A 27,226-nucleotide genomic window follows, 5' to 3' on the forward strand; every position below is an offset into this window, starting at 1 on the left:
GACTGGGACTGTACTCGTTGGAATTTAGAAGGATGAGGGGGGATCTTATAGAAACATTTAAAATTATGAAGGGAATAGATAGGATAGATGCGGGCAGGTTGTTTCCACTGGCGGGTGACAGCAGAACTAGGGGGCATAGCCTCAAAATAAGGGGAAGTAGATTTAGGACTGAGTTTAGGAGGAACTTCTTCACCCAAAGGGTTGTGAATCTATGGAATTCCTTGCCCAGTGAAGCAGTTGAGGCTCCTTCATTACATGTTTTTAAGGTAAAGATAGATAGTTTTTTGAAGAATAAAGGGATTAAGGGTTATGGTGTTCGGGCCGGAAAGTGGAGCTGAGTCCACAAAAGATCAGCCATGATCTAATTGAATGGCGGAGCAGGCTCAAGGGGCCAGATGGCCTACTCCTGCTCCTAGTTCTTATGTTCTTATGTTCTTATGGTCGACTACTTTTCCAATTACCCCAAAGTGGTCAGACTGTCTAACTTCACGTCGGCGGCGGTGATCAAGGCATGCAAGGAAACTTTTGCCAGACATGGGATACCACTCACGGTGATGAGTGACAACGGCCCCTGTTTTTTCAGCCAGGAGTGGTCTGATTTTGCCCGGCTATACAACTTTTGGCACGTCACATCCAGCTTCCACTACCCACAGTCAAATGGGAAAGCCGAAAAAGGGGTCCACATCGTCAAAAGATTATTATGTAAGGCTGCAGACTCAGGCTCCGATTTCAGCCTGGCGCTGTTGGCACACAGAGCGACCCCGCTGTCCACTGGGTTGTCTCCAGCGCAGCTTCTCATGAACCGCACACTGCGAACAACGGTTCCAGACATCCACATTCCAGACCTTGACAATTTCCCGGTCATACAGAAGATGCAGCAGTCTCGGGCCCAACAGGAATCAGCATACGACGCTCATGCCACGCATCTCCCCGAGCTGGTCCCAACTGATCGAGTTCGTGTACAGCTGCCTGACGATGGCTGGTCCGCCACAGCTGTGGTGGTCAAGCAAGTGGTCCCGAGATCGTTCCTCGTTCGCATGGCTGATGGCTCTTTTCTCCGGCGCAACAGGCGGGCACTGCGCAGACTTCCACGCCCGCCACCCGACCGTGCTGTCCCGCCTCGCACACTGCTTCCTCCGGACGCGCCTTTCCACAAGGCCACCGATCTACCAGCAATCCTGCCGACCTCTGCAACCATCGCATTGGAGGCAGTTCCGCCCATCCAAGTGCTGGTGGCCCCTGATCCACCCTTGAGGCGGTCAACCAGAATTTGTCGCCCGCCACAGAGACAAAACTTATAGACTGAATGTTGCATAACTTTGTTACCTCATCATTTTGACATCTGTAAATACTGTTTTTTTTAACTGCTTTACCTGCTCTATATCTGCACTAGCGACACCTTCCCATGTATATAAGTTAGCATATTCTGTATATAGTCACGTACATATACACATCTTCACGCACACGCACCTCAATATTTATTACCTGAAGACAAACTTTACAAAAAAAAGGGGGGGAGATGTCATAATATACTTCCATGTATATGATGGAGTGCAGACAGGCAGTGATTGACACACAGGGTGACCAGTGAGCACACAGAACACAGCAGCCAATCACCAGACAGAACACAACCACTATAAAGCCAGAGGGCACTAGTTTTCCCGCTCTCTCGGGATCCAGCCTCTGAGACAGTCAGAGTTTGTGAGCAGCAGCCAGTACAAACACTATGTGGTAGTCAGTTAGTCTGGTCAGGCTAGCCTCAGGTCTCCAGTCAAGTCAGCATAGTGTCAACCCACAGTTAAGCATGTAATATAGTTAGATGTTAAATAAAATCGTGCTGCATCTCATCAAGTGTTGGAAGCCTGTCTCTCTACACTGCATCAAGCGCAGTCCACATAGACCCAGCCTACCCAACACATCAGTTGGCAAACAGGAAACAAAGAGTAGGGATTAATGGGTCCTTTTCAAATTGGCAGGCAGTAACCAGTGGGGTACCACAGGGATCAGTGCTGGAACCCCAGCTATTTACAATATATATTAATGATTTGGAAGAGGGAACAAAATGTAACATCTCAAAGTTTACAGATGATACCAAATTAGGCGGGAGGGTGAATTGTGACGAGAATACCGGGATCCTACAGCAAGATCTGGACAGGTTGGTCGAGTGGGCAAATCAATGGCAAATGTAGTATAATTTGGATAAGTGGGAGGTTATTCATTTTGGAAGCAAAAACAGGAAGGCAGATTACTACCTGAATGGTTGTAAATTGGGAGAGGGGAGTGTGCAGCAGGACCTGGGTGTCCTTGTGCATCATTCGCTGAAGGTAAGCATGCAGATGCAGCAGGCGGTAAAGAAGGCTGTTGGCCTTCATTGCAAGAAGTTTCGAGTACAGAAGCAGGGATGTGTTGCTGCAATTATACAGGCCATGGTGAGGTCGTACCTGGAGTATTGTGTGCAGTTTTGGTCTCCTTCTCTGAGGAAGGATGTTCTTGCTCTCGAGGGAGTGCAGCGAAGGTTTACCAGACTGATTCCAGGGGCGGGACTGTCATATGAGGAGAGATTGACTAGGTTGGGATTGTTCTCGCTGGAGTTCAGAAGAATGAGGGGGGATTTCATAAAGACTTATAAAATTCTAACAGGACTAGACAGGGTAGATGCAGGGAACATGTTACCAATGATGGGTGTGTCCAGAATCAGGGGTCACAGCCTGAGGATTCAGGGTAAACCATTTCGGACAGGGATAAGGAGATATTTCTTCACCCAAAGAGTGGTGAGCCTGTGGAATTCATTACCACAGGAAGTAGTTGATGCTAAAACTTTGAATATATTCAAGAGGCGGTTGGATATAGCACTTGGAGGCAATGGGATCAAAGGCTATGGGGAGAAAGCAGGATTAGGCTATTGAGTTGGATGATCAGCTATGATCATGATGAATGGTAGCTTCTGACAATATATCTGACAACTTCCAGCCACCACACGTGGGGAATCAGATAAAGGCCTCATGTAACCTGCACAGAGCCAGTCATTTGAAAGTTAAATAAAGGTCAATTAAGTTGTTAAGTATAGTTTAATGTGTAGCCGTGTGTAGATTATAATGCATAGAACCAAGCCTATGCTTGATAATAAACAATAATTGAACGAATATACTGATTGTGTGGTCATTTGTCTAATACACGGAACGTACTCGTGTCTTGTGGTTATTATTAATAAAGATAAAAGAGCTGCACTCTCACCCACACCCAGAATAAGTCAACAATATGATCACTTCAAAGTCACATTCTCATAATGGCGTTATGCACTCAAAGCCTCGCCCAGCTCAGAGATCTCACACAATATTAGCAGTGGAGATATTAGCATTGAACGGCTCATCACCAGCATCTCATCCATCATGCATCTCACTCAATAGCATCTTCAGATCTTACTGAGGAGGGGGGGGGGGGGGTCAGCAAACACAATAGGCATGCATGCTTCCCACCCTCTGCTCAATTCCTTCTCATCACATTCTATCTATTTGGCTTCATGCAGCCCAAGCTTTCCTGCAACAGGAGCAAGAAATCCTAGCCGGGAGGAGGAATGGCCAACATGGTAGTGCTGAATAAATTTGAGGAGGATGCCTCTGAGTTGGCAGGGGTGGATAGGGAATATTCTTGTGGAAAAGGTGAGATCGGCCCCTCCCAACACTACACCCTCTATGACTTGATCACATCCTGACATTCACGTGCAATATCGTACCCAGCTGGCTTATCTGTCTTCCCTGTCATAAAGCCACCAGCAGCAGGCCCAGACAGACCGCCCAGATAGCTTAGTTGTGCACTCAAGCAGGCGCTTTTCCTACAGGAAGGAAATGTACATCTCATTCAAAAAAAACACAAACTCTACTAATGTGGATTTTACAGTAGTTTGATTTCAGACTCTAAAATGTGATGGTTCAAGCACATCAGAGAGCAAACTGACCAAAAATGAGTCAGGCTTGTGTGAAACTACAGGCTCATTCTTCAGGGAACAAAACATCAATCTGCGACCTGCAAAATAGCAACTCCCATCACATTAATATCAACTGTAGATCAGAGTATGGAACTTCATCTTATCAATGCATTGTTCACAATTAGACAATGGGAGGGCATAAAGCTACAACACAACCTCTTTCCCCCACTCAAAAACAATTGACATTAGTAATACATTGGAAATACTTTATTTACAGTCTACTCGTGATAACTGAATCAATTTTACCCTAAAAACAATAACTAAGCAATGCAAATAAAACAGAAAAATGGGAATTTCATCCTTAAATTAATTAACAGAGCTACGAATTAAGACTAGACCAGTTCATTATTCAAGTCAAAATATGCAATACACAGTCATTACGTAAGCAAACCCTCCAGATTTCAGAGCCAAGAGATCAATTATCTGGCACAAGTAAAATACTGTGCATGTTGGAAATCTGAAATAAAGACAGAAAACTGGAAATACTCATTAACTCTGAGAGCATCGCCCTCTCCACAGATGCTGCCAGACCTGCTGCATATTTCAATCATTTTCTGGGCAGAATTCTCCGTTCCTTGCAGCTAAGATCAGGAATCCTGATCGGATGGAGAATCTCGTGCCGTGCCAAAAACAGGAGTCCTGGCACGATGGACCCCGTGGGAGTCAAGGAGGTTAGTCCATTTCTCATGCGCCCCCCCCCCCCCCCCCCCCCCATGCCACTGCTCAGGCTGCAGAGAGAGGGTCCCTGAGGATGGGCTTGGGCTGGGACCACATCAACATTGCGAAGTGCATTTTACCGTTAGAAAAGAGGAAGTGAAAGCACTTAGCTGTTTTGAAGTGGTCAGCAGCTGTCAACAAAAATGTTTATAAACATTGCAGTTAGGATCAATGGAGGGTACTTTTGAAGCATTCAAATGTGAAGGGAAAGATAAATAAACAAATCTCCTGGCAGCTGTTTTAAACCAGCAAGCTGTCAATGAAAAGCTAGTTAAATGTACTGCACTATGAAATTGAATAAATGCTCAGCATTTCAAAGGCTCTCAAATCATTTCAAATGGGATTTTAAGACTTTTCAAGTGTTGTGGGCTTTCTAGGCATGCTCTGACATTTCAAAAAGCAGCAGTTTCAAAATCATAGGGCTAAGGGAGCAGATGTGAGGAAGGAAACATGTACCTGGCTTGACTCTTCACTGAACTGTCTGATCTGCTGGGGGTGGGGGGGCGGAGAGGATGCCACTCCTTGATGAGGGGTTGGGGGTGCTCCCTTGTTGGCAGGGGGTAAGTCAACATTTGCATTGTGGGGGGGGGGGGGGGGGGGGGGGGGGCCTGTCCTTGGGCGCTGGGATCGGGGTGCCCATTCAAAATGGCGGTCCAACCCCAGTAACTGCAGGGAAACTGGCATGTTCAGCGCTATGCATATTTTTGTATCGTCAAGCCATGAGAGTCCCAGCCCGGCAGCGTTCCTAGCACTAGTGGGACACAGTCCCAAGACTCCACTGGGGAAGGAGGGGGGGGGGGGGGGGAGGGTGTAGCATTTAGACTCTGGAGCAGAGAATCCCAGCCTCCGTGCATGATCTAACCAAATTGCGACAGCGTCCTGTGACAAGCGCGTTTAGCCGAGTGTTTCCCAGTGCTTGAAGCGCTCAGAAACACCATGGAATCTGTCGTGACTTTGTTGTAAGTCGGGGCCTCAGCGGGGAAAGCCCCGCCAAGGCCGCACTTAGTCCTGTTTCCTGCTCCACTCGCCGGAATTCCTCAGTGCAGGACGTGATAGGGACGCTATTTTTAAATGGCATCCTGATCTCTCGACGCCTCCCCCCATCATGACCCCAAACCACTGAAAAGCTCTAACTCACCATCTAAGGGGGGGGGGGGGCTCCTCAGGGCCCCAACACCCAACCTCACAAGGGCAGGGCACCCCCAGGCATGATCTCTGGCACAGGGAAAATGCCAGCCTGGCATCCTGGCAGTGCCCTGCCAACTGGCAATGCCACCTGGGCACCTTGGCAGTGCCAGGTTTGCACCCAGGTGGCACTGCCAGGATGCCAGGCTGGCAGCACCAGGATGGCAGTGTCAAGGTTCCCAGGTGGCACAAGCAATTCAATGGTGCCACCCTGTCCAGAGGAAAACTACCTGGGGTCTCTGATCTCCTGGGAGACACCCCCCCTTCCCCCACCAGATGTGGTCTCCAAGCCCACCATGGGCAGGCTTCAGATCACGACGCCTCGCGAGATCTTATTACCCTCGCGAGGCCTGGTGGGCCAGGTAGATCCCATAAGAGGTATATCCCAGCATCTACTGCCAGCACCCCCATTCGGGCACAACGTAGCCAGTAGATCGCACCCTCTGTCTTTAGATAAATGCAACGTATCTGCTTTTAGATGTAATAAATCCAGAAGATATACTGGAGAACCAACCACACTCTCAAATTCAGACTTCAATAATGAATCAAAGAGCTTCATGAGATGAAGGGAGAAAGAAAACAAAAATTGGGGAAAAGATCAGAATATAGACAACATGGAATATTAGATTTTTCTTTAAAATTCCCTCCATTATGCAACAAGGCAAAAAGAGAATCATTCATATCCTCTTTGACTTCTTGTGTTTCCTAACAATATGTAAAACTTTTCTTGTGATTGTAGCCAATTCAACTTCAACTGAAAAAATTGCTCAGGCAAAACTTTAAGCCTCAGATTATAAATGAGTTCATTCTGAGGGGATGAAAATGTGCATCAGGAGATTGTTCTTCACAAAATGCATACACAACAGGATACATTCATAGTTACCTTCAATTTACTTACTACCAAAGTGTTTTATTTGATGTTGGAAGATCCTAAACAAATTACCTTGTACTATGATTCAGCTCCAGAAGGCATAATAAACTAACAACTCTTCCAACATGCATATGCTTGAAGTGAATAAGGCGCAGCAATAATGCTAAGCTATGGTCTAATAGCAGTCGGAGTCTTAGTTTTTATATAAAATTATTTATAACAAAAATTGACTCTTGTAAATATGTAAGAAAATCACCCCTGCAACCCAAAGATGTGCAGGGTAGGTGGATTGGCCACGCTAAATTGCCCCTTAATTTAAAAAAAAAAATGATTAAAAAAAGATCAAAAGGCCCACATATCTAATGGGATTTATTGAAAATGAAAATGAAAATGAGACAGATGTCACAAATCAATTTTAGGGCCAATAAGTGAAAAAGTGACTGTTTTTGGAAGACAGTTTGAGGAGAAAGTTGGAAGTTTTAATGGTGTCACCGCCATTGTTTTTGAGTATTTTCATGATCATATTGGAAGGATCCCCATTTGTGTAATATGGGTTCTGTAAGCTAAAGCACAAGGTCATTGAAAGACACAGACTCTTCAAATTAACTCTTGACTGTTTTTGTCATGAGTTTCTTTGGTGGTGGTAAAAGCAACTCTCAAGGGCAGCACGGTGGCGCACTGGTTGGCATTGCTGCCTCATGGCGCTGAAGTCCCAAGTTCAATCCCGGCTCTGGGTCACTGTCCATGTAGAGTTTGCACATTCTCCCTGTGTTAGCGTGGTTTTCGCCCCCACAACCCAAAGATGTGCAGGCTCGATGGATTGGTCATGCCAAATTGCCTCTTAATTGGAAAAAAATTACTTTAAATTTATTTTAAAAAGCAACTCTCATTCCATTTCTCTATCACCGCAAAGATCACTCTAATCTCTTCAACAAAATAATTTTGCCAGGACTCAAGGGATTGAGTTATAGGTAGAGATTGGACAGACTAGGACTTTTTTCATTTGGAGCGTAGGAGATTGAGGGGTGATCGTGTCGAGGTGTATAAGATCATGAGAGGCATAGATAGGGTGAATGCACTAAATTTTTTCCCCATAGTTGGGGAATCAAGAACTAGAGGGCATAGGTTTACGTTAAGAACGGAGAGAATTAATGGGAACCCAAGAAGCAACTTTTCTTTTTAAAACACAGAGGGAACGTATGTGGAATGAGCTGCTGAAGGAAGTGGTTGAGGCAGGGACATTGACAACATTGAAAAGGCATTTGGATAGATACATGGATAGGAAAGGTTTAGAGAGATATGGGCCAAATGGGGTTAGCTGAGATGGGCTTTTTGGTTGGCATAAACCAGTTGGTCTGAAAGGCCTGCCGTAAATTCTATGGTTCTCCCATCATATGAGAATTCCTGCTTTAAAAGTTTTCAGCCTGGTATCAATTGATAATGTACATAGAGTCACTTTCCACCTTTGTGTTCATCAAAATTTGACTTTCTGTTCTTTAAAGAGAATAATGGAGAGATAGGCAAGGACAGGTAAACAAACATCTGACCACATATGCGATACTGAGACCTGTTGCTTGTAATTCCTGTGCCATGTGGGAACATCAGGACACTTCATGTTTCTTGGGCGTCTAGTTATATAAGATTACTAAGGATTACTGAGCTTGAATAGCAGCTAGGGTTACTCTGTGTGGAGCATCAGGGAGGGTGAGCATTTTCTAGAATGTAGGTTCCAGGAGATGGTCACCCCACAGGCTATGAGAAGTCAGGATGGTGGGCGGGTGGTCATCTAGAAGAGTAGGAAGTGTTACTGGAGTTACTGGTGATATTAGAGTCTTTGGTATGTGTGCTACTTTCAAATGGGAACTCAGTAGTAGAGACTGCTGGGAGTGACAAAATCCTGAAGGAGTGCAGACCAGACCTTGTCACTAAGGGGCAAAGCACAGTCTAGCGTAGGGAAGCGGTTATTGCAGGAGATTCCCTGGTTAGGGGGTCAGACAGGCAATTCTGTAACTATAATTGTGTTGTCTCCCTGATGCCAGGGTAAAGAACATCACAAGAGGGTGCAGACTATTATAAAGGAGAAGGGAGTGAGGAACAAGTTGTGGTACACGTTAGTACCAACAACATAGAGAAGGTAAATATTGAGCTCCTACAGTAAGATTTTCAGGAGCAAGGGAGGAAGTTAAAAAAGTGGGGAATTGAGGGCAGCTATCTCTGAATTACACCCAGTACCAGGTGCTGGCCAGAGTAAACATAGGAAGATGGTGATGATCAATGTAGTTGAAATCTGGTGCAGGAGGATGGGCTTCAGGTTCTTGGGCCAGTTCTGGGACCGAAAGCACATGTTCAAATGATGGGTGGGCACGGTAGCACAGTGGTTAGCACAATTACTTCACAGCTCCAGGGTCCCAGGTTCAATTTCCGGCTTAGGTCACTGTGCGGAGCTTGCACTTTCTCCCTATGTCTGCGTGGGTTTCCTCCGGGTGCTCCAGTTTCCTCCCACAGTCCGAAGATGTGCAGGTTAGGTGGATTGGCCATAGTGTTCAAAAAAAATATTAGGTGGGGTTACTAGGTTCCGGGGCTAGGGTGGAGGTGTGGGCCTAGGTAGGGTGCTCTTTCCAAGAGCCGGTGCAGACTTGATGGGCTGAATGACCTCCTTCTGCACTGTAAATTCGATGATTCTATGACCATACCAGGACTAGGATCAATGTCCTAGCTAGGTGGTTCACTAGTGTAGTTAGGAAGACTATAAACTAAATTGGCAGGAGATGGGCACTATCATATGGAAGCACTTACCAAGTAAGTAACTAGATTTCCTGCATTTGAGAACACTTATACATTGTATTATTGTCTCATGATTATGTTAAAAGCTATATTGAAGTGCATCTAAATAATGTTAGGGATTTATATTTGTATTGCTAAATATTACAAATAAGGTATGAAAAATGAAAATCGCTTATTGTCACGAGTAGGCTTCAAATGAAGTTACTGTGAAAAGCCCCTAGTCGCTACATTCCGGCGCCTGTTCGGGGAGGCTGTTACGGGAATTGAACCGTGCTGCTGGCCTGCTTGGTCTGCTTTCAAAGCCAACGATTTAGCCCTGTGCTAAACAGCCCCTAAAATTGCTTATTGTCACGAGTAGGCTTTAATAAAGTTACTGTGAAAAGCCCCTAGTCACCACATTCCGGCGCCTGTCCAGGTCCAGGTATAGTCTGAAGTGGGTTTAATTTAAAGTTGCTGTGCCTGGAAGGGTAAAAACCCATAGTTAGGTTCATGCTGATCAAAAATATTGTATGTGTGGGGGTTGGTCAAATTCGAACTGTGTTTCCTTTGTGCTTAAGGAGGGATACTGCATGAAGAAAAAATAAAAGATATAAGCATGTGGGTGTTGCTTAGCAACTGGGACCTTGTAAGATAGAGGAGCTTTTAAGTTTTAGTTTAGTTAATTTAATTGCAGTTGAAGATAGGCAGTGAGGGAGAAGGTACTCTCACAGCTCTGCTAGAAGCTGTTGATTTTAGAAGGATAAGAGAGGGAACGTTGCTCTCAGCTTTGCTAGATGAAAATCCATACCATGGAGTAATGGTTAAGAAAACAAGTGCAGAGATCTGAAGAGCAGATAACTACGGAAACTAGAGAAATTAAATGAAAAAAATGAAAATCGCTTATTGTCACGAGTAGGCTTTAATAAAGTTACTGTGAAAAGCCCCTAGTCACCACATTCCGGCGCCTGTCCAGGTCCAGGTATAGTCTGAAGTGGGTTTAATTTAAAGTTGCTGTGCCTGGAAGGGTAAAAACCCATAGTTAGGTTCATGCTGATCAAAAATATTTGTATGTGTGGGGGTTGGTCAAATTCGAACTGTGTTTCCTTTGTGCTTAAGGAGGGATACTGCATGAAGAATAAATAAAAGATATAAGCATGTGGGTGTTGCTTAGCAACTGGGGCCTTGTAAGATAGAGGAGCTTTTAAGTTTTAGTTTAGTTAATTTAATTGCAGTTGAAGATAGGCAGTGAGGGAGAAGGTAGCTCGCACAGCTCTGCTAGAAGCTGTTGATTTTAGAAGGATAAGAGAGGGAACGTTGCTCTCAGCTTTGCTAGATAAAAATCCATACCATGGAGTAATGGTTAAGAAAACAAGTGCAGAGATCTGAAGAGCAGATAACTACGGAAACTAGAGAAATGAAATGAAAAAAATGAAAATCGCTTATTGTCACGAGTAGGCTTCAATGAAAACCCCTAGTCGCCACATTCCAGCGCTTGTCCGGGGAGACTGGTACGGGAATCGAACCGTGCTGCTGGCCTGCTTGGTCTGCTTTAAAAGCCAGCGATTTAGCCCAGTGAGCTAAACCAGCCCCAGAAGTTTCCAAGAAGTCTAAGGTTAAAGGTACTAGAACAGAGACCGGTTCCGTAAAGACAGACTGAGTTGAGAAAGAAGGCTGATAAGGTGGGCGGCACGGTGTCACAGTGGTTAGCACTGTTGCCTCACAGTGGCAGAGACCCAGGTTCAATTCTGATCTTGAGCCTCTGCGTGGAGTTTGTACGTTTCCCCCATTTCTGCATGGATATCCTCTGGGTGCTCTAGTTTCTTCCCACAGTCCAAAGATGTATAGGCTAGGTGGACTGGCCATGATAAATTGGCCCTTGGTGCCCATGGATATGCAGATTAGATTATGGGGGTAGGGCGGAGTGGAGTGGGTAACGTGTCCTTTCAATGGGTTGGTGCAGACTCGATTGGCCGAATGACTTCCTTCTGCACTGTAAGGATTCTATGATATGATATCTGAAGTGATTCAGGTTTGTGAGATTTTCTTACAGCCTGTGGAACACGAGTTGAAATAACTATGGAAATTGGTGACTGGATCTCAGAGTTTGTGTAAAAGCAGTTAAGCCAAAGAAAGCTGAAGGGGGTTGATGCAAAATCCTGGACTGGATTTACTGCTAAAAGTGGAGCAGAAACTTTGTTTAAAAGTGTTATTTGGAAAACCTGGTCTGGATTTCAGAATGCAAACCTCAAAGGGGAAGCATAATTATGAAACAAGAGTTTGAAGCGTGTTTTTGGACGGGGAGTTTGGAAATTTTCACGTGACAATCATCGGGGGGGGGGGGGGGGGGGGGGGGTTCGAGGAGAAATTCAAAAACATTAACTTGGGTTCAGAGCGGAGTGTGTATTTGATCACCGTCATCTTGTGTGCTTAGAAGGGACTTTGTGTTAATGAGACCATTGTAGATTAAGATGTATTTTGCAATCTGTGTTAATCCTAAACCTGTATGTAACTGTTAAGTTAAGAGAGGAGTTTTGGGCTGAGGGGACGTGTATAGTTGTTCATTGCTAGTGACGGGCGCTAATTTATTTCTCTTTTTTATGTATATGGGGGGGGGGGGGGGGGGGATTTGTTCTGTCTTTTCTTGATTTTTTTTTGTTATTGATATTTTGTGAAAATTTGAATAAAATTTTTTTTTTTTAAAGTTAAGAGAGGAGCAAAGTCGTATTGTATTATAATCTAATTTTTTCAGGTTTAATCATTTTTTTTTCCCTGGTTGTTACATCAGTGGTCCTTTGATTCTGTTCCTCCACATTTTATAAAAATAAGTAAAAGTTCCGCACTGGCATTCTCTGCCGGCAGGATTCTCTGTTGTGCCGGCAGCGCACCCACGCCTGCAGGCTTCCAGACGACGTGGGGTGGCCACAATGGGGAATGCCATTGGCAGGTGGCAGGAACGGAGAACCCTGCTGCCAGGGAAGGCTCGCCATCCAGGAAAACTTGGTTGTCGTACCGTAGAATCCCGTCTACAGTCTTTTGATCCAGAGTTCCATTCCTTTTTCTTTCCATCCAGTTATGACATCAACTGGGATCGTAACAATTATTGGACAAATAAATGTTATCAATCGTTTATTTGGCATATAATTAAATGAGAATAATTTAGGTTGCAACACAACTTCAATGAAAAACAATATGCTTAGTGCCTTCATTCGAGTCTTACATTAATCACATAGGGCTACTGCTCATTCATGACCAAAAATACTTTGCCTGCTGAAAGCATTACTGTCCAAAAATATGGCCTTCTGCATATTGATACTTTCATTTCTAACTATAGAACTAAAATCTTACGGTTATAAGAGAACCGCTTATTTTTCAAGAACGTTGTTAGCTTAATTAATAGTGATCAGATATGTCTAATGTGATCACAAAGGTATATTCTAGACACTTCAATATGCTAAACTTCCATTCAAAAACGTTATAATAAAAAACTTGTTAATCTAAAAATGACCATGAGTGTTGATTCTGGTCGGTGTTGTTCAATTGAAGCAGATAAAAACATTTAATTACGTGCCCATGAACCAACATACACATGACACTTTGGCTAGATTTTAGAATTCCTCCTCCATCTTCTGTTGACCAGTGTAGAATACGAGGTATGGGAAATCTTACCCTGCAATTTCATCTTATACAATGAAATATTAATATGACTGAGAACAGAATTAAATAAGGAAGTATTTCCTGGAAAATGTGCACATTTTAATTGACTTCATTTATGCTTTGTGCTTGTTAAGTAATGACCATTCAAGCGAGAGCCGATGCCTGGGTACTGTACCTTGGAATTGGAGATTGTCTGATAGCTTGAACACTGATGCAGATATTTGTGCAGTCCTTTAATACAGCAGACTATCTTCAATTCCACAGTACTGTACACATGAAGGTTTACTGTTACTTTTTGATCACTTTATGAATATTGAGGAAATACACAATTATCAAGATGGAAAAAAAATAAACAGTTTCTTATTCCTGCGCCTCAGCAATTTGAATACCAGGCAAGTTTTAAAATGCAGCAGGTTGAGCATTTGCCATGTTTCTCATAGTGCTCACTGTCAATTTATTACTTTTGTGAAAATAATGCATCTTATGTTAAAATATTTTAATTTTTTCATGCAAACAACGAGTGCCATTGAGTTTGTTTGAGCAGTTGGGAAGCAAATTTATATTGTTCTGCTGTTCCAACAGAGTTATTTTCAAGCAGTTTTAATTGTTCAGATGTATCCAGAAAGAAAGATGTTAATGTATATTTTGTGGTCAATCAGAAAGGTGTATTAACAAAGGAATCCTTGCACACGCACATACATATATCCTTGACAACATATAGGTGGAGAATACCTAATAAATTTTGTCTAATGTACAATATGCTTTAAGTTGGAGACATCCCAGAGTTGATTTGTATTAGCAGTGCAGTACAAGAAAATGAATGCTATATTGAATTTTCCATGCCTTCTTAGTACAATAATGATTTCCCAAGTAAGCAAACAGATCTTACACTCTTAATCAGACCACTCATTAAATTCTCTCCCTCCTTCTCCAGAGAAAATTCACTTTTTAAACTGCCTCTGCTCATCCACTCCAGCTCATAAGAATATGAAACATCTACGTAAAAAAAAGTACAAAAAAGACAAAACCACAAATGTGGAACTTCAATTAATTTAAAGCCCCAATCAGTAAAGAATAAATCCTTAGCAGATCTAATTACCAGAGCTCTCAGAAGACCTCGGCAGACCAGCCAATCTTCCTGCTGTTTGAACAGCTTGATGAACTAAGGGACTGATGGATATCAAATCATTTTGTTTAATTTATAAATGGATTTTTCCCTAATACTTAAATTATCATCAGTACAACACCATCAAAATGGGAACATCCTGAATGCAAAGTCTGCAAGCAGTCTGGAAAGAATCCCAATGAGCAATGTTGCTTCACTTCATTCCCTCATGGTTCATCTAATTAAACAGCGAGGAGTGAGGTGGGGGTGGGGGCAAGTCTGTTTAAAATTATTGCACACATTGCTTTTGTTCATTCAAAGTTGTATCCCTAGCTGGTGTACTGCAGGTTGCATAAAAGATTGTACTCCAAAATAAAAAAGGAAAAAGGACAGCTACCAATAATTAAAAAGGACTATTTTAAAAGTCGCAGTGCTAAACATGAGTGACACAAATTACAGACAATATTTCAGTGTGAAAAATAGGGTGGACTCCAAGTAATATCTGAATTTCCTAAATTGTTACTAGTACAATTTTTATACAATTAACTTAGATCAATTTATTTCTGACTTTTTTCAGTTCAATTAAATATTTCTTGCCCAATCAGTTCTGAACATTTCAACAGTATTATATGGAATCTTAACTATTGCTCAAACTAGGTTTCCCTCTAGTCTTCACATCAGTAAATAGAGCTCAATCATTTCACAAAGGTTTTGCCCTCAACCCTGCCCTTTTCTGCTTGAAATTCCCACCTGGCTCAGGGGTCTCAGATTGTGAGGACGAAGATGCTGAGCTGGCTCCATCCTCTGCGGTACCCTGTGAGAGAATGCCTCGCCCAGGGGGAAGTTTCATGCCCAGCTGCTCTGCCATCTCCACATGGTCTCCAGGGTGGACATAATCAAACACACTGCTGCCTGTCAGTTCCACCTGAGGGGGCAGAAGTTAAAGTCTAACATCAGCATTCACTTTTCAATCAAATCCACAATACTTAGAAAATAATGGCTATTAGTTGCTACCTTAGAGTTGCTGATACTATGATGGAATATGTTTTGCTGACTGTATATTAACCCAGAACCTTTGTGATCACATTCAAACATTTTTTATTAAAATACATATTTATTCATTTAATAAACTAATAATATCCCAGAAGCAAAGTTCAAAAAATGGATTAACATACAAGCTCTCCTTGCTTACATTAACTCTATGTAAATGTATTCCTCACAATTTATTTTCCATTCTAAAAAAATGACATGAACACAAACCTTATTAGTGCCTTTTATAGAGAGAGTAATTTAGGAGATTTAAATTAGTTTATTATGAAGCATCATTCATCAGTACAAATTAGTGCTGATATTCTTCATTTAAGAGCACCACATTCATCAGTTAACCAGATAAGCTATTTTCAAGTTCTGGTTGAAAGGTTTATCTTAGGTCACAAATGGTAAATTAGATCAGTCAGACAATTTTCAGACCATTCCAGCCGTTCTCACCAGCGGGACCGATGGCTAAACCCTGCTGCAGGTTTCCCAGCAGCTGGGCATGGATTCAATGGGAAATTCCATCAACAGGATTCAATGGGAAATTCCGGGACCAGAAGATCCCATTGCTAGACAACAGTGGGTCACCTCTCATTATATGGAAAATGCAACCACCCCCCCAATGTAAATTGTATTAACTTGGTTCTCAACTTCGGCACTGGGCAGCATGGTAGCACAAGTGGCTTCACAGCGCCAGGGTCACAGGTTCGATTCCTCGCTGGGTCACTGTCTGTGCGGAGTTTGCAATTTCTCCCCCTGTCTGCGTGGGTTTCCTCCGGGTGCTCCGGTTTCCTCCCACAGTCCAAAGATGTGCAGGTTAGGTGGATTGGCCATGATAAATTGACCTTAGTGAGCAAAAAAGGTTGGGAGGGGTTATTGGGTTGCGGGTCTGGGGTGGAAGTGAGGGCTTAAATGGGTTGGTGCAGACTTGATGGGCCAAATGGCCTCCCCTCTGCACTGTATGTTCTATATTCTATGTTCATTTTTTAAAGCAAGTGTATTACTGCTTTTCAGTTAGCTACTGTAACATAGCTTGTGTATTATAAACTTCCAATTTGCAGCAAACATAATTTTGACAACATCTTTGTATACATGCTTCCACATATGAAAGGCATTTTAGTAAACAGCTATTACATTTTTTTCTGCAGTAAATATCCCAGCAGACCAATGCCTGATAATTTTTTCATTAATCTGCTTTCCTGCATCATAACAGGAGACATATTCTAAATATGTTATGGGTCATGAAGCATTTTTAGAGAAAGGATGGATAAAACATTCATGTCATGAAATGTGAGATATTTATTATCAAGGATGAGGGTTACCAACTATTAGAGATTGCACATTCATTAGCTTAAATTAATAGTTGTGATGATGAGGTAATGTCACTAGGCAAGCAATCCAGAGCCCAGGCTAATGCTTTGGGGACATTGGTTCAAATTCCAGCACAGTAACTGGTTGAATTTAATTTCAACGAATAAATCTAGAATTAAAAGCCAGTCCCAGCAATGGTGACCATGAAACCATTGTTGATTGAAGGAAATCTCACAACCAATGGATCAGATCTAAGCTCTGCAGTCCTTCTACATCCAGTTGTGAATGGTGGTGGCCAATTGAACAACAAACTGGAGTCAAGCCTTCATCCTCAATGATGGGGGAGACTAGCACAACGATGTAAAAGACGAGGTGCATTTGCAACCACCTTCATACAAAAATGCCGAGTGGATGATCCATCTTGGCCTCCTCGAGTCTTCAGTCAATTTAAGTCACTCATCTAATTCACTCATCAAGTCACTCATCGGTGACTTGAAGGCACTGGATACTGCAACGGCCACGAGCCAGACAATATTCCAAATATAGAACTGAAGACTTGTGCTCCAGAACTTGCCACACCCTAGCCGAGCTGTTCCAGTACATTTACTTGGCAATATGGAAATTTGCCTGGGGATGTCCTGTCCACAGTAAGCAAGACAAATACAACCCAACTAATTACCATCACGTCGATCCACTCTCAATTGTCAGAAAAGTGGAAGTTGTCATTGACAGTACTATCAAGTGGCACTTCCTCAGTAATATCCTGCTCACTGATGCTCAACTTGGGTTCTGCCAGGACAATCAGCTCTTGACCTATTTACAGCCTTGGCCAAAGTATGGGGAAATGAGCTGAACTCTAAAAGTGATGTGAGAGTGAGTGCACTTCACATCAAGTCAGCATTTTACTGAATGCGGATCAAGGAGCCCTAGCAATACTAGAGTGAGTCAATGGGAGTTAGGGGGAAAACTCTCCACTGGTTGGAGTCAAACCACACAAAGGTAGATGGTCATATGGACTTGAAACATTAATTCTTGTTTTTCTTTCCACATATGCTGCCAGACCTGATGAGTTTATCCAGTATATTCTGCTTCTATTTCAAGAAGGAAGATGGTTATGGTTGATGGAGGTCACAATTCCAAGATGTCACTGCAAGAGTTCCTCATAATGTCCTAGGTCCAACTATCTTCAGCTGCTACATCAATGACCTTCCCTCCTTCATAAGCTCAGAAGTGGGGGTGTTCGTTGATGATAGCACAATGTTCAACACCATTTGCGACATCTCGGATACTGAAGCAGTCTGTGTCCATTTGCAGCAAGATCTGGACAAGATTCAGGCATAGGCTGATCAGTGACAAGTTGCATTTGTGCTACAAAAGTTCCAGGCATGAACTTAACCAAGAGAGAATTCAATTATCACCCCATGATATTTAGTGGATTACCATCAATGAATGTCCAATTTTCAATAAGCTGTGTGTTACCATCGACCAGAAACTGAACTGGACCAGCCATCTGTGGCTAGAAGTGCAGGTCAGATAAAAGCAAATTACCGTGATGCTGGAATTTGAAACATAAACAGAAAATACTGGACAATCTCAGCAGGTCTGACAGCATCTCTGGCTAGAAAGGGGATATAATGTTTTGAGAGAAAGGGGAGCTAACGTTTTGAGAGAAAGGGGAGCGAACGTTTTGAGTCTGGATGACTCTTTGTCAAAGCTGGAGAGAACTGGCAATAGGATCAGATTTATATCTAGTTGGGGGGGGGGGGGGGGGGTGGTGGAGTGGGGGGGCTGGATGGGGCAGTGATAGGTGGCGATTTACAAAGATGTTGAGGACAGAAGACAAAAGGAATATAAATGGAGGTAATTATGGCTACGCAGAGTGCTGATGGTGGCACATAAAGAGATTAGAATGTGTGAATGGCAGAATAAAGATGAGCAATGTGTCAAAGGGCAACTAGAAACAGATGGCCCAATGGTTTCACTTGTCTCTGCAACATTGGCAGCACGGTAGCATGGTGGTTAGCATAAATGCTTCACAGCTCCAGGGTCCCAAGTTCTATTCTCGGCTTGGGTCACTGTCTGTGCGGAGTCTGCACGTCCTCCCCCGTGTGTGCGTGGGTTTCCTCCGGGTGCTCCGGTTTCCTCCCACAGTCCAAAGATGTGCGGGTTAGGTAGATTAGCCATGATAAATTGCCCGTAGTGTCCTAAAAAGTAAGGTAAAGGGGGGTTGTTGGGTTACGGGTATAGGGTGGATACATGGGTTTGAGTAGGGTGATCATGGCTCGGCACAACATCGAGGGCCGAAGAGCCTGTTCTGTGCTGTACTGTTCTATGTTCTATGTCCAACATGCACTGTATTTCAGTCTCTAGCCGAGCCAGTTTCCATGGTTTTAGTCGAGCGGGTGTGGCTTTATTAGTTCAGAGTTTCTTATGTCTGCATCATGTGCTATCTGCAATACTTCTCTCAGATTCTCTGTAATCGTGGGTGAAGATACAACCTTCACTCCTGCCAAATCATTCCCCAAAAGCAGATCTATTCCTCCCACTGGGAATTCTTTAACCGCTCCGACATCTACTGGATCTGACAATAAAGCACACTCCAAATATACTTTATACAATGGAATTAGGATCTAATACGTCAGCTTTCATTGAGCTCTGTGGAGGGAAAATCAAATCCTTTTCCTGTCCGAGAGTTTGAACAGCCCCCATGTCCATCAAAATAGTTATGGGTTTGGCTACCTCAGTTGAGAAAAATGGGCTGACCTTCCCCTTTGGCACAAACATGGTAGCACAGTGGTTAGCACTGTTGTTTTACAGCACCAGGGTCCCAGGTTCGATTTCCGGCTTGCCTCACTGTGCGGACTCTGCACGTTCTCAGTGTCTGCTTGGGTTTCCTCCGGTGCTTCGGGTTTCCTCCCAAATGTCCCAAAAGACGTGCTGTTACGTAATTTAGACATTCTGAATTCTCCCTCTGTGAACCTGAACAGGTGCCAGAATGTGGCGACTGGGGTTTTTTGACAATATCCTCATTGCAGTGTTAATGTAAGCCTACTTGTGACATTAATATTACATATATATTTTTTAAAACGTCGTATCTCTCATCTACCTCATCCCTCACACCTGCTCCCAAAGCAATGTTTACCTCAGGCCTCCTGCGTCCAGTTAAAGGGGGGTGGGGGGGTGGGGGGGGGGGGGGGGGGGGGTGGGAGGGAGGGAGTGGGGGGGGGGGGCATGTTTTGTACTAAAGGGACGGGCATAGTTGTTCTGTGCCAATGTCGGGCATTAATTCATTTCCTCTTCTGTCTATCCACGGGGGGGGGGTTTTCTGTCCTCTCCATTGAAGGGACGGGCAGATGTTTTGGGGGAATTATGGGTGTTAGTTTATCTCTTCCGCTGTGTAGTCGCGGGGGGGGGGGGGGGGGGGGGGGGGTGTTCTTTCTGTTCTGTGTGGAAAAAAAATTCTGTCTTTTTGTTGTTTATATTATGCAAAAATTTGAATAAAAATGATTTTTTTTTTAAAAATAGAAGGTAGGGAATTCTTAAATTCCGCCAAGAGAATGACCTCTCTTAGAGCCATGATGTGGACCTACAACATACCTCTTCATTCACCTGAGGAAGGAGCTGTGCTCCGAAAGCTAGTGTTTGAAACAAACATGTTGGACTTTAACCTGGTGTTGTAAGACTTCCTACTACTACTACTCTCTTAGAGCCGCTTAGGTAGTTCCAACTCCCAATGCTCCTACTCATCTATCAAAATCGTTCTGCTTAACCTTTTCAAAATCTGCACAAGTCTGTCCCAGCTGTCTCCTGAAATTCCTGATATACTTCAGGGACCAATCATATGCATCTAGAATAGCCTTTTTTACCACATCATAATTCTTAGACTCCTGCTCTGACAGGGAAGCATAAACTTCCTGTACCTGTCCCATCAGTTTACTCTGCATGGGTAATGTCCACTTTGATTTTGGCCACTCAATTTGGGTTGTTATTTTCTCAGAAGTCTTGAAAAATATTTCTACCTCCTTATCTTCAAAATTTGGGAGGGCCTGTATAAATTTAAACTTATCGCCACTGGGTTCTGTCCTGGGATTAAGTGCCCCTCTACTTTCTAGCAGCTTCTCACTCATTTCCAGTGCCTTAAGATGGAATGCTCCTTCTTTCTCCTCCCTCTTTTTAGAACTCTAGAATTCCTGCAGTGCAGAAGGTGGCCATTTGACCCATCAAGTCTGCACCAACCCTCCGAAAGAGCACCTACCTAAGCCCACTCCTCCGCCCTATCCCCATAACCCCACCTAACCTGCACATCTTTGGACTGTGAGCATCCGGAGGAAACTCACGCAGACACAGGGAGAACGTGCAAACTCCACACAGTCACCCAAGATCGAAATGGAACCCTTGCGCTGTGAGGTAGCAGTGCTATTTTTTTCTCTCTCTTTTTTTTCCTTTCCTCTCTTTCCTTGCTCTCTTTTTCTTTCTCCTCTCTCATCCTTTTTCCTCTCTCTAATTCTAACCTCCTCATTTCCTACTCTGTTTTTTTTTTGCTCTGTCTTTCTGCCTCAGCGACATTTATTTCTGCTGCGTTTCCAATTGTTTGATTTGTAGCTGGATTTGAGCCAATTCTACTGATTGTTGCCCTGACCCAGGATGTGTTTCTGTCCATTCTTTCAAATTCAAATGTTGAGCAATTGTGTCAATTATCTCCACCTTCTTAGCTCCAGCTGGTACCTCTATCTCTGATGCATCTACCAATTCGACTATTCGACTAGCTTGTCTTTGCGAAGCTCTTTTAAATAAACCAGAGAAAAGTCTTCACCCTTAAGAAAACTCTGAACAGCTTCCAGAGCCATTCTGTACAAACCTGGTGTCGCTTTTAATTGACACTGTACCCCATATCCACTGACTACTATTCCAAGAATCCGGGAGGAACCCCCAAATTATGTTACGCCAGCCTAGGCATGTGCACGCTCAATTCTAGCTCCACGTGCCTGGGAGTCACAATACAAGTGAACTAACTAATAATTCTTATAAAAATTCCCAACGTTATGGGACTTTCGCCGTCCAATAATTACAGTCACCAAGTTTGTAAGTTGAAACACAATTGCTGTTATTCATAACAAGAATGATGATGAAATATGAAATAGACACAACTGGATGATGACAAACTAACCTACTACCCCCCTTTAACTGTCTCACCCTCTACCCACATACACAAAACAGACAAGCACAGAGGGGCGGGGAGAAGGGGAAAAAACAATAAGGTCAAAGCTGAAGAGATCAGTGTCCTTGCTTCAAATGGCGGTTCTTTAGCACACTTTCCTCACAGCATGCTTGTAGCCTCTGATTTACAGCTGGTATTGTTCTTTGCAGAATCATTCATTCAGGTTAGAAAATGCAGTACTCAATAGCAGCAGGCTTTCTGGAGAGTCACTCTATAGTCAGGCTAGGCCTTCAGCTCAAGGTTCACAGGCCTAAATCTTTCTGGATAGACGCTTTATTTTACATCAAACTTTGCCTTCAGCTCATGGTTTGACGTCAAGCCTCTGCAGGCTCAAGAAAACGAAACCCAGACTTGCTGGAGAGAGAGTCAGCCCTCACAGTGGTCTGATGAAGAGAGTTTATCTGGATCTTTTAGCTGGGTCCATTAAACATCCATGTCTCAAAAATGAAGCAATAATAAAAGAAAGGGGAAATAAAGGAATAAACAGGAACAAACAGGAAGGGTCCTTACACAGGGGACAGAATTCATCTATGAGCTCCTCACTGCAAACCCTATCAACACTCCAAACACCACCTCACCTCACTCCGAGAAACTCCTCAGCCAGTGTTTGCACCAGGCCCCTTTATCCCACCTTTGCATAAAAAAAGGTTACATTTGGTTGGTCCGTGTGAACGGTTTGCCCATTTAATGGGCTTAAAATTGCACGGGCAACATAAAATTCTGGTCAATTGGGGTTTTAATCCCTTGGCCTAACTTCATTATTGTCGGTATGCGTGTCGCCAATCCATGCCTACAACCACTGACCAAAATATCCTGTGAGTGTGCAATGAAGTCAGGATGCGAGCCCAATGTCATCACACGCTGTTTAATTCTCTTCTGGATCGGGCGTGGAACTGCCCTGTCAAAATTCAATTCTACCTGAGATACCGCACAGAAATGCGATGATTCATGGTTGCTACACGATATTCGTATGTGCTACAATCACATTGTGGTAACTGCAGTTTGTGGAAAACCTGGAAATTAGGATGCTGCATTCAAAGTCAATCGGCAGAGGTTTCCAGGTAACTAGAAGAATTTTTAGCGTGGAGGACAGCGAGGATGATTTCGGTAAATGTCTGCTTGCAGGTAGATAGTGGTGTCCATATCTAACAAGATTCTTTGCCAACAGTAGCAACCATCAGAATTTCAAAACAATTTTAGTAGGATTTCATTGCTAACCATATTACAGCAGCATCACTAGTTAGATGAAAAAAATAGCAAAACTGTTGCTGGGAGATTAATTGATTTGCAGGGACCAGACTAAAATCCAAATTTCCATGTCTGTAAGTCAAGGGGCATTTGAGAAGTAATTTACAATCTTTTATTTTGCAGTTGTAAATCTACAAGGCGCAAGCATTACAAACAATCACTGTTACCGATTTAAAAACTGCCCTATTATTTCAGCCACAAAAACCCAACATATGTGCACATTACAATTACAGCATCAAGACATCTTTCAGCTTAATCCTTTGTGGATTTAGTCAAATCTTTTCACATCTTCCCAGTTTTGCAAATTGTGTTTTGTCCGAGAGACTGCAATCCGCCGGAGTTTAATAATTTAATAGCACAAAACTGCCATCCGTTAGCTAAAAGCACAGGAAACTGTCACTTTCGCAGCACTAAGACACGATTTGGATTTCAGTAATGTCTAGTAAAGTGCTACATTGAATGATTACAAAATCCTTTCTGTCTTTGACTGTCTTAGTTACCAATAACACAAACAAGACAGATCAGACGAAGAACAAAGACAAATATGTTTGTGGATGCTTCAGAAGAAAACATTTTCCCTGTATGTCTATTTACTTTAGCATAATAATACTTTTCAAAAAATTGAAAGCATCGCTCCTTTAAGAAAATAGGAAAACATACAACAAAAATTGTATTTTTTCTTCGTAAACAGTTTCTAACTTAATATTAGACAAAAAAAAGTGTAGTAAATGGTATGGGTTACTTTGGCATCTAAACTTATTTTATTCAAACTGATTTATGCATATAATAGGGAGAAAGATTAATATAGCAGGGGAAGAAATTTGTTAGTGGAGAGATGTTTCAAGGTAATGTCCTGCAGTGCTCTCTGCCCCCTAGGACTCAACGTCAACTGCAAATAGTCACATGCCATCTAATCTCTCCTCCAAGAACTTTAAGAAAAATATTAAAAGCTCAGAGGGAGAAAAATAAACTTACAGATCAAATTAAATGAAGATACTTAATGGGAAATTCCTCTAACATTAAAATATAATGAAGTGTGTTGCAAACTGGTGACATAGTGGTTAGGCCTCAGTACCAGGGACCTGGGTTCAATTATGGCCTCGGGCAACTGTCTGCGTGGGGTTTGCATATTGTCTGCGTGGGTTTCCTCTGGGTGCTCTGGTTTCTTCCCACAGTCCAAAGCTGTATAGTTTAGGTGGATTGGCGAAATTGTCCCTTAGTGTCTAAAGATGTGAAGGTTTTGTTGGGTTGCGGGGGAATGGGCCTAGGTAGGGTGCTCTTTCAGAGGGTCGGTGCAGTCTCGATGGCCCGAATGCTTCCTTCTGCACTGTAGGGATTCTATGAAAATAACCTTAAAGCAAACACAGATGAAATGCCCCACTGGAGTATAAATTTGAGTGGTCAGTGTTGAGCTTGGTCATAATGTATTGCATCCAACCAGAGACCAGGAAACATTCAAAGGTTGAGTTATAGAAAATATTTAGAGTACATTGTCTGTTCAGACTTAAAAAGCAGTGTCCTCATTGAGGCAAATAAGATAACAAATTATGTAAAAAGTTGCATCTGGAACACAATTTCAAGTTCAACTTCAACAGTGGGATAGTTTCAAAGTAGAGAAAGGCAAATTTGGGACTCTCACAAATAAATTCTTATTTAAATGGGATCAACAAATGGAACTTCAAGGTAGAGTTGTGACGGCAAAACCCTTGCAATCCTTGTTGGTTGCAGGAATGGAAGGGGAGGGGGTTGAGTTTTCCTGTTCAGGAGAATCTGATTGGCCAAATTAGCTTTTGCATTCTTATTTACCTGTAACTTTGCAAGATTAGGATAACAAAACCCTAGACAGAATTTAACGTCCTTCCCAAAGGTGAGTTTGGAGTCAAGGAGAGCATTTAATGGAGCGGGAAATTGGCAGCTGGGGACTCCGCAGTCTTCCCATCTCTGCCCCAATTAAGTCCGAGTGGGAATGCTAATGGACAAACTTCCAATCGAAGCCTGTATATTAATGACCACTTAAGGGCCTCATGTTTTTGCCACCTCGGGTATTGAACCAGCGGCAGGCGGGGTAGTTGCAACACATAGAACATACCGTGCAGAAGGAGGCCATTCGGCCCATCGAGTCTGTACCGACCCACTTAAGTCCTCACTTCCACCCTATCCCCGTAACCCAATAACCCCATCTAACCTTTTTGGTCATTAAGGGCAATTTATTATGGCCAATCCACCTAACCTGCAAGTCTGTGGGAGGAAACGCGTGCACCCGGAGGAAACCCACGCAGACATGGAGAGAATGTGCAGACTCCACACAGACAGTCACCCAGCAGGGAATCGAACCTGGGACCCTGGCGCTGTGAAGCCACAGTGCTATCCACTTGTGCTACCGTGCTGCCCTACACAAAATGCCAGAAAAGCAAACTGTGGACTCCCATGAGTTTTCCTTGCCAAACGCACATTGTGCCTGATTGAGGCATCTGGCATCAGGAAGGGGGTGAATTGGTGAGAGTCACCTCCTGCCCTTGCTACTGAATCCCCAACTACCCTCTCTCAGAAACTCTTACCTCATGACCTCTATCTTGTTCCCACTCACCTTTGGCGTGACGTCCCTCAGCAGTCTTGGGCCTCTTGCTCCCACTGGCACTGCCTGCAATGCACAGCTACCAGCCTCTGATTAGCCAGCAGCTCACCACCACTTTCTCAAGCACAATTAGGGATAGGCAATAAATTCTGACCTAGCCAGAGATGCCCGCATCCCGTAAACAAATTATTTAAAAAGTGCTGGGGGGGGCCAAGACCTCTGCCCCCAAACATCCTTGATCCTGGGTAGGCCCTCGCTGGCCACTTAAGAACCTTATTTTGATGGGTTCTCCAGAAAAGAGGCAATATAGAGCACGCACCGACTCTCAAGCCGATGGGCAAGAACCCAGTCTCCTATGTTGAATACTGACACCAAATCTTTTATTTGAAAATAACCTGAATAATGTTGTTTAAACATGTGGTAAAAGTACAGTTGAAGGTGGTGTATAGGGCGTGTAGTGATATGCATCACTGTATATACACAAGGGGTTAATGTCAATACACTACAACTAAGTAACCACTAGAGGGAGCACCAGAGACGTCATGACATGCAGGCACGCAACCAATGGGTCATGAGAACAGGACACAACCAATGGGTAATCAGGACATCCAGAGGTGGCATTACCACAAGGGGGCACTACACGACCCATATAAAAAGGACAAGCACACAGGCTCTGCCTCTTCCACCGGCAGAAATCAAGAGAGCAAGACAGGGTTGATTATCAGCAACATCACACCCTAGCACATGGTCGAGAGCAAGCTTGTATAGTAAGCAGAACAGACTGAGTTACTACAGGCAGATTAGTAGAGTGTCGAACTCATTTAAGAGCATTCTTAATCGTTCAATAAATACGTTAAACGTATCTCAGAGTCTGGAGCATCTTTCAGCAGAGCCGACATCAAGTGGCAGCTTATGTTACCAGCAATAACATAACACAACATGGTACAGGAGTGACTGCTCAATCTCCCTCGTTCAATTCAGCAAGGTTAGAGACAACCAGCATCTGAATCCAGGCACGATGAACAAGATTGAGGCTCCTGATCAACTCAGGACCACCGGTAATCTTAGTACGAGCTGGCGTTCGTTCAAACAAAAATTACAACTATACATGGAAGCATCTGATCTGAATGGCGCGACCGTTGCTCAGAAGATAGCTCTTCTGCTCAAAATTGCGGGTGAATATGCGATAGAGATCTTCAACTCGTTTCAATACTCAGAAGGGCAGGACAAAACAAAATACCAGACCAACCTGGTCAAATTCGACAGCCACTGCGAGGTGGACACAAACGAAATTGGTAAAAATGGCGTACTCACCACGAGGCAGAGGTAGGGCTGAAACAGTAGAAGACGGCAGTTTTGAATGGCAGCCATCTTGCACGTGTGCAGTCTCACCAGTCCGCACATGCGCACCACCCTAAAAGACGCAAACCGGTGTTTTGCGAAGCCACTCATGTGCGGCTGCGAAAAGAGCGCACAGTAAAGGATCCTCGGCGTGCAAGTGAGTCCTATGCATAACATCACAAGCGTCATGACGTCAGAGGCCCACTTAAAGGGGAAAT

The 27,226-nt window shown here is 43.5% G+C and overlaps 1 protein-coding gene across 7 annotated transcripts in view; it reads right to left on the reverse strand.

Moving 5' to 3' along the window:
- LOC119955159 (neuronal PAS domain-containing protein 3) overlaps positions 1 to 27,226 on the reverse strand; it is a 1,584,282-nt gene that overhangs the window by 242,179 nt on the left and 1,314,877 nt on the right. For all 7 annotated transcript variants that reach the window (XM_038781147.1, XM_038781137.1, XM_038781126.1 and 4 more), the window contains one exon: positions 15,031 to 15,205. In XM_038781147.1, coding sequence (XP_038637075.1) covers positions 15,031 to 15,205 — 175 coding nt within the window. The remainder of the gene's footprint in view (positions 1 to 15,030; positions 15,206 to 27,226) is intronic.

This window comes from Scyliorhinus canicula, chromosome 2, assembly GCF_902713615.1.
Source record: "Scyliorhinus canicula chromosome 2, sScyCan1.1, whole genome shotgun sequence".
Taxonomy (NCBI): domain Eukaryota; kingdom Metazoa; phylum Chordata; class Chondrichthyes; order Carcharhiniformes; family Scyliorhinidae; genus Scyliorhinus; species Scyliorhinus canicula.